General features: G+C 39.5%; 1 protein-coding gene across 1 annotated transcript in view; it reads left to right on the plus strand.

The window, feature by feature from the left end:
- Positions 1–162, plus strand: part of LOC104391122 (beta-microseminoprotein-like) — a 4,930-nt gene extending 4,768 nt beyond the window's left edge. The window contains exon 4 of the mRNA XM_010000353.1: positions 33–162. Coding sequence (XP_009998655.1) covers positions 33–162 — 130 coding nt within the window. The remainder of the gene's footprint in view (positions 1–32) is intronic.
- The last annotated feature ends 8,839 nt before the right edge of the window (positions 163–9,001 follow it).

A 9,001-nucleotide genomic window follows, 5' to 3' on the forward strand; every position in this document is an offset into this window, starting at 1 on the left:
GCTGATTTTCTCTTTGCTTTTCTCCATTATAGGGTTGCAATTCCCAAGTACTATGACAGGGTGAACTGTGTTGGCCTGTTCCACAAGAAAAGCTGTTCCATTCGTGTGGTGAAGAAGACTAATCCTGACGTAAGCTGCAAAGTCTACAATGGAATTGGTTAAGATGCCATAATGTGTTTCATCTCTTCTGCACCTGCCCTAGGAGTTGAACATGCTCTGGATCTCTCCTTTAGAGGAAAGTAGCATAGGTTCAGGAGGAATGAGTTTGCCTTGTGACTTTCACAGCTTTAATTGTGCCAAAACTATCTTGTTTCTGACACTAGGTGTCTTGTAACATGCACATTTGTAATCAAGCTTTATCACAGATAACTTTGTGACACTTTTTTCCTGTTGGGATCCAGAGTTAAATAAATTTTCACATATCAAAACACTGCTTTTCCTTCTAAGTAGTCACTGGTCGATCTTGTTGAAAACAGACTAATTCATGGTGTCTGTAAACATTTGTAAATATAATTATTGATTTGGAAATCATCTAGCTTTTAGAGTAACAGGTATTATATAAATTGTTGCCAGACAAATGGATTCATTATGCTAATACACTCATTGACATTCCTTCAAGAACATATGTACAAGAAGAATGGGATGAAACAAAGCAGAAAACAGCCCTTTGAAAACCTCCCTTACCCTGGTGCTTTGTGTAGGTCAATACATTAGTGCAGATGCTCAGGGAAACAGTCTCCAGGAGATGACGCATATATTACAAAAAAGGCAAGCTCATGCCTGAGTGTCCAACCTGCTCCAAAGAAATGCCATATAAATAGCTCTGTAGCCTACCATATCAGGGTTGAATTTCCTGCAATAATCTTGTTTGGATCAAAGTCCACTAACAAACAACCCCATGAACGCTGTTTGTACAGAAAACCTAGACTGTAAAACATATTTAGCCAGTGGAGTTCAGGCACTACATTGTGCCTGGTGCAAAGTTCATGAAAGTGGTTTATATAAGAAATATCCTATAAAACATATTTAGACAATATTAATAGCATTTATAATGAGTGCTGTACAGCTTAAAAGGCTCAAATAAATAATTTGAGTGCATTCAGTTTATTCAACACTGACATCATAGGTGCTCTCTTAATCTGCCCTTCCTCTATCTTGTAATGTGTATTACAATGAAATATTTCAGCTGTAATACTGTGGAAAACCATAGTCATATGGTCTATTTTCAAGTGCAGTGCAGAGAGCATACCAGTGGAAAACCTTCACATACTAAGGAGAACAGCTTAGCAGTGGTTGGAAGAAAACCCATCCATGGCTCCAGATGCTACCAGAAAGTCATTAAACTGTTTCAGAGAAGCAGGTAAAATTATAAATACAAATGTAGCTTCTCAAAACTTTGGCCCTCAGGTTTAGCTAGAAGTGGCTAGTAGGAGCTCCCTTTAACAATATTCACCTGTGCCTTCTTGGTAGTAATGGAGTGGACATCAGTGGAGCTGAACATGACTCTTCCAACAACCTGTGAGTGGCAAACACTGGATGGCCCTTCACTTTTCCAATTGCTGAGGGTTTCATCCAGTTATATATTTATAAGGAGATACAAAGATAGAATCATAAAAATCACCGAATCATAGTTTGGATTGGGAGGGATCTTTAAAGGTCATCTAGTCCAAGTCCCCTGCAGTGAGCAGGAACATCTTTGACTAGACAAGGTTCCTCAGAGCCCCATCCAGTCTGACCTTTAATGTTTCTAGAGACGGGCATCTACCACCTCTTTGGGCAACCTGTGCCAGTGTTTCACCACCCTCATTGTAAAAAAATTCTTCCTTATGTCTAGTCTGAGTCTACCCTCTTTTAATTTAAAGCCATCACCCCTTGTCCTATCACTACAGACCCTGCTAAAAAGTTTGTCCCTGTCTTTCTCATAAACCCCCTCTAAGTACTGAAAGGCTCCTATAAGGTGTCCTCCTAGCCTTCCCTTTTCCAGCCTGAACAACCCCAACTCTCTCAGCCTTTCCTCATAGGGGAGGTGCTCCCTCCATCTGATCATTTTTATGATCCTCCTCTGGACCCACTCCAGAAAGTCCACATCTTTCCACTGCTGAGGAATTATGCTATCAGCTTCCTAAACACTAGATGGATTTATAAGAGCCTGTCCTGGGGGGCAGGAGTAACAGGGCTTTCCTAAAGGCTTGAAAATAATTTTAACAGTTCAGAAGAACTTGGGGAGATACATCAGTTTCATAGCTCCCCCCAAGGAAGGAGGGTTATGAACAAATTGGAGAAGGCTGAAAATGGTTAAAATATGAATTCTGCTTCAGAGAGTTGTAGAGATTCTGATAAAATAAAGCAAAATGAAACTTGTGCATGCCAGGTAGACCCGCTAAGCTTAGCATACACATGGACTATGTGCATGGTACATTTTCTCCATATACTTTTTTCATCTAGTGCCTAGTACTATTCTTTGTGGACACTGTTTTCTCTCTGCTTAACATTGCTTAACAGAGAGAGCAAGACTCCAGATGCTGGACCACAATTAGATTTGCTAAATGTGCTGCACAAGAATTGGCCTCTGAAATTCCATGCTCAGAGGAAGGAAAGAGACAGAACATCAGGGCTCCATCAGCAAAGGCTGATATGGCTGAAGATCTGACAGAAGAGCACTGGAGGAGACCCTCAAAGCATCCAGAGTGCAGCTGTAGTCCCACTGCTGTGATTATCCTGCCACTCCAGGGAAATGCTTAGCTGCACCTGATGAATGTTTATTGGTAGAGACCTTGCTGTCAGCATACCTACTTGCAGGAAGTAGTTCCCTGGCCAGAACAGAGAGGACTATTTCCCCATGTATCTGTACCTCCCCCAAACACATCATTCCCAGGGAGTCCAACTGTCTTATCTAATAAACTGCAGAGAAAACAGGACAGGTCTCCAGTGTCTTCCTGTACCAGGAGCACATGCTGTGTGTGTAATAGGACAGCCCCATACCATGCCAGCTAGTTTCTTGGCTCCATTTGCAATCCACAGCAAACATGGGCTGGTCCATTGGTTTCTAGAGTCAATGCAAACTTACTGATATGAGGAGAAACAGCCAGTCTGACCAGTACAAGACTAGCAATAGCTGGAACTACAGTACTTTCATGTTGCTTCCCAGCAGCAAGTGTCCTGCACATAGAAGAATTTCTACCCTTATGCACCCTCATACAAGTACTGCTTGTGCATTTTTCAAAAGGCTTTTTGAGTCAGAATCTTCATATAGGCACTCCACAGATAAATAGTAGTTCACATTGGAGATTGAAATTAAACATGTTCAGATTCAAACTAGCCATTTCAGTCACCAGCATTAAATTCAGCAAGATGCTGAAACAAGCATACAAGACCCACCTGGACGGGGAAACAGGCATCTGCACCTTTGTTGCACTGCAGCTGTTCTCACTCCAATCTAGCTCCAGGATTGTCCTCTCTATGTTTTAGTCCTGACAGCTACTGCATGGCAGCCTCAAAGCATTTCTTGACTTACACTGCATGACTGCTGTGTGGGTGTAAGTCCCAGCTACACAAACTAGTGCAGGGTTGGAATGACCCATCCATGTGCTGCTCCCACATTATATTCTTAATAGTGAACATTTTCACCCTATGGTTTGGACAGGATGTGGAAAAAATATTCATGTAATAGGATCATAATGCAGAACTGTGCTACAACAGTTCATCCTAAAAATACATCAAGAAGAAAGTCCCAGATATCACAGAAAAATATTGATAGTTAATTTCCTGATCCCTGAGTAACAGAGCCCTGAGCAGTCCTTCAGGAACTACAGCTGTTCCCTGTTGACTTTAAAAAGAGAGTAGATGCTAATTTGCTAGTGTTCAGGCTCTGCCCAGAGGTCTGAATTGAGAGAATAAGTGACACAGCATATCCTTGTATGTTTGGAAGGTGTGCAGTTAAGGCTGGCTGAGGAATGCTGCAAGATGAGGGTGATGAAAGAACAGCTACACAAATCAAAACATTTCCCAGTAAAAGGACTGTCTGTTTCCTAGTGACTTTCCTCCCCTTTCTTTAGTGCTTTGAACAGCAGAACAAATAAACAGATGATAAATAAATTAAGGAAGAAACAGAAGTGAACAGACCAGCTTAATTAATCATTTCAGCTTTTCTGGCTCCTAAGGAGCTGGCAAGAAGCTCAAGATCTGGGTGGGCTGATGCCTTCTCAGCTGGAGTACAGACTTCATGTCCCTTTCCCTAACCATATCAGAAAGGTTGTCTCCTTCTGAGGCATCTGGATAAAAGGGAAATGCTGGGATAGAGGGTGTTGGTTGAAACTAGCTAGTAAATAAAGCTCCTGAATAGAAGGCTGGGAAAATAAGTAATATAAAATAAGAAGTAAATCAGGGATGCCCTGAAGAAATGACCAGTAACTAATTACAACTCTCCAGTTTACATAATTCATTACATAGACTCCAGTTTTTTTGCTTCTTGGTGTCAACAGGATACGAGAAACACCAAAATACCCTAAAAAGACCTTAAATATTCCTGCTTCTGCTGTGATTGTTTCTCTAATGATGAAAGATGATAGCTAAAGTACACTTGAAATATATAGGCATATCTGTAATAGCTGGTATCCAAAAAAATGAAAAAAATTAATCTAGCACAAAAGAAATACTATTTTCACAGTTGATAAGATCTTGTACTTATTTTGATATTGAAACTTTTGGGTTCTGTTGACATAATACCTACCTACAAATGAAAACACATATTTGCTACAACTACTTACCACTCCTTTAGACGTGCCCCAAAATAGCCTTAGCCACTGGACTAGTAAAGTAGTTGAATTTTGCTTAAAACCCACTTTAAATAAAAACCAAAATTAGGTTATTCTTATACAGCACTTGAAAATATTCTGTTTATCTATTTTCCCAATGCAAGAGAAAAAATTGTAACTGATTTCTGCCTTGGTGTTTCATGAGAAAGACCTGGGGAAAATAAATGAAAACTGGCACTTCTCAAAATCCTTATTTTCCTCTATTTCAAGCTTTCTCAATGGTCTTAGGTTCCTGGTTCTTTGTCCAAGTAACACTGCATCTCTTCTCCTTCACAATTTAAGGACTGGCAGCCTCGATCGTTCCAAAATAAAATTTCATGATCAGTCTGTGATTGAATGGAAAAATTGGGAAAACTGATACTGGCAACCTTTCCAAATGCATAAGGCAAACTTGTCCTTGAGCCTAGCAGACATCTTGCCTCAGCAAGGAGAACAGGACTAAGTTCTGTTCCTGTATTTTGTTCCTTTGCTTTAGTGTGCACCTACTTGAGTCCACACTCGTGCAGCATGAGGGGGAGGCAGCATGCCGTGCTTCAGAGCTTTTTCCTGAAGTTGCTATCCCCCTCAAATATCTCTAGAATTTCTCTATTTATATAACAGCAGAGGGAGCCAGAACTTCAAAGTCAGACCATAACCATAAAGCAGACGCAGACTTCATTGGCTACACTGAAGGGAGGGAAGGAAGGAGGTGGGGGTACAGCAGGGAAGAAGGAGATGCCATCCAAATTACCTACAAAAACAGCGAGCAGAGGTTATTTTTGGATTGCTACAAAACGGGAGACTTCACTTTGCTGCTACAACATTCCTTCATTCTTCCAAGACAGAAATATGCGGCAACAGCAGTGGTTTTCTCAATAACAGGTAAGAATTTTCTAAATTATGTTTGTCAGATTGATAAGAGCTCAGATCTCTGTATTAAAGTTACCACTTCTGATTGTAAAATTTTATTCAACTTTCACTTGAGTGACTAATAGCTGATGCCATCACTGCTAATACCATTTCTGCTCGAATCTTTCTCTGATTTCCTCTGATAACAGACTAATTTCTGGTCAGAAAATCTTAAATAAGGATTCACCTGAAAGGTAACCTAAGATCCAAGGCAAAAGTTATGTATCAGAAATCCTTAAGAAAGAGTTACTGGGTAGTTGCTACATTAATACATAAAGAAACATGTTTTAGAAGAACGTGAAAATATAGATCAGAAGCAGTTCAGATATGATTCTTCATTCATATGAATATTAAGATAAGCAGGAGATAAAAGTATTAGCATTTAACTTCTAAAACTGATCCATTGAAATTGACAAGGATATGAAATTTAAATTCAAGGCAAGCCATGGATTTAAAGGCTCTGTGCATATTGGATTCTTAAGAGCACAGAATTCTTGCATTGCCCTTCAGTTCCAAAAAGCCCCATGGATTTATTTATTGTTTTAGAGCAATACAAAAACAAGGGCAGAAATATTAAGTCAACCTGATTCAAAGTCCACTATAATCAATGCACTTTGAATCCAGTCACAAGGCAAGGAAAAACAGCAATAAATACTCTGTTCTCTTTGTATACTTTTTAAGGTCTGTCAAGAGAGAGACTTGTCTGCGTCTCTAGACCTGCACAGCATCATGCACAGAAGGACCTATTCCCAAACAGATCTTTTAATACCACCATAATAAACATTAATATAATTATTAATTGCAATAGTTTAGAAAGAAGGGTTATAAAAACAAGGGAGGCTTTTGTTGTTTACTATTCAGCTTTGATTAGGGCTGTACGAACAGTTGCTTTGATCAGTCAGTGCCTGAACCAAAGTATTAAAGATATAGCTGTGAAAGACGATTTTTTTTTATGAAAAGAAGGCATTTTCAGATGGAAAAAAAAGTGACTTTGGTAAGAATGCAATATTTTGTCTCATTGGAAACCAGAAAAATGTGGTCAGTTTCCAAAAACAAAGAGCTTGAACCACTGTACAGGACATGACAATATCAAACCCAGTGTTTAACTCTATGGAGCCCAATGATTATCTGGGTTCCTCCTTCTCCATCTGATTCAGAAAAAAAACATTTGAAGTGACATCTCTCAATTTCATCATACGTTCACAGAGTGTGGGTACACCAAACCAGCATTTTCCACCAAGCAAGTGACTATTTTTGACAAATGGATCCAATCTTACTTGTCCTGAAAAGCCCAACCCTTGCATCTACGGAGCAGAGCTTTGCAAGTTTTAAGGATGCAAGAAGAAAATGAAAACTTCTTGGGGAATCTTTGGGATCCAGGTGTGCTTCCTATCCACCTTGCAGTGTGAGAAAAAGCCTTCCTGGTGACCACTGATTACTGGAAAACACTTCTGATCTCCTAGTCCCTGTGACTTCTTGCTCCTCAACCAACCTATACAGTTTCTGGCCTATACCTCATGTCATTCTCCAGGAATCTTAACTGGCTGTCTGCTAAGAAGCCTGGTACAATGATTTATGGATTCTCCTTCTCCTTTGATAAAGATTACCTTTGTAAAAATATATATTTTTTTCCTCTTGGGTACAGGACAGGTCACTATGGCCTTTAGTTTTAGGGGATCAGGGACTAACTATGGTTCTCCAGTCTGCTGACCTGCTAGCCCCATCCTACCTTTGGAAGCTGGCTCTGTGTCTTTGGTAAGGTTGTTATGAATTTAACCAGAAAACAAGAAGTCAGGTTATAAAACTTTCCTGATTTCTGTGAAATCAAAGAAGGCAAATTTGTAATATAAGTTCATACCCCTTACTCTTCTGAAAACATGCAAACATGAGAGGAGAGGGGAAATACTCACTTTTCTGGGAACTTATACCATGTGCCCGTGTTATAGACTGGTAATGTATAAATAGACACAACTTGTTCTATACCCTAATTATGTAGGATTTAGAAATGTTTAACATATATAGCTTTTTCAATGACTCAGGATAGTCACTCAATATTTTTACAACCCAGTACAGCACTAAATTTTGTTGTACAAAATCCCTTATGGATTTAATATTGCTGTGGCATGTCTGTGCCTACTCAGTGGTAGGTTTCCTGTTCTAGTTAAATGGTACCTTCCTGGGAATCTGTAAGGATAATCAACTGATTTTTAACCTTTCTCCAAGATATAAGGTTAAACAGGGCAGATTTATTTTACAGAGGTAATGTCACTGCCAACAAAAAAAGAGTACCACTGTCAGTCAGTTACCACCACCTCAACTAGTATCTGCAATATGAATTTCAGAGTTTTATTAAAACTTTCCACTGTCATTTGTTTCTAGTTTGTAAGAGGCAGACAACAGTTGCTTTGATCCAGATAATTTACTCTTCAAGTAATACAATAATTTCGAGTCTGTCTTTAAGAACTGCTTCTCTCCAGAAGATTATGGACTGAAAACAGTAAACATAGCTTGAGCAACTGATTAAATTCTGAGCCAGATCAGCAAAATGCTTCTAAAACCCATATAATTAAGACAAAGACTACAAACATTTTTTTCTTCTACTTATGTATAATGTGGAAATTGATCCACACTGTCCATTACAACTATGGAAACTGTTTTTTTTGATGACAGGGTCAGCTTTGCAAGAATGACCAACCCCAGATTTTCTTGACATTTCATAGAATGCTTCCACCTCCAGAAGTGTCTCAAAACAGCAGTCATCCATTAACTACTCTGTGCCCCTTACTGTCTAGCAGTTTCCATGAAACCCATTACACATTGAGGGTTTAATTTCCTTCCCTTACCCATCTCTGCAGAACTCCCTTTCCATTGAGTGTTTTTCCAGGAAACACAGGGTAGCCCTCTGGGTCACGACTTTCAAGCTGATTAGCAATAATTGGTGGGGCTTTTTTGTTGTTGTTTAGGCAACCTTAGTGGCATTTGTTATTTTATAAGGTTGTGTTGTTCAGCACAACAAACCCTTCATACCTTGCCTACTCTACTTCCTTACTTCCAACACAGACAGGAGAGGGAGGGATGAAAGATGTAAGTGGGGGATTTAACTTACACTAAGATTAAACCTGAAACCTCCTTCTCTTTTTCCTTTTGTATCCCGTTAATTTGCTGAAGACTTTAGTGACAGACTTTTTAGAGACACTCTCATGCTGCATCCATTAAAGAAAACCCTTGCTTTTCAAGAGTGCTAGCTTTTGTTACTGACCCCTTTCCTGAAGTTCATGAAGGGTTCCAAACAGGATTCC

This window comes from Chaetura pelagica, unplaced genomic scaffold (genome assembly GCF_000747805.2).
Source record: "Chaetura pelagica isolate M959 unplaced genomic scaffold, ChaPel_1.0 scaffold156, whole genome shotgun sequence".
NCBI classification, from domain to species: Eukaryota; Metazoa; Chordata; class Aves; order Apodiformes; family Apodidae; genus Chaetura; species Chaetura pelagica.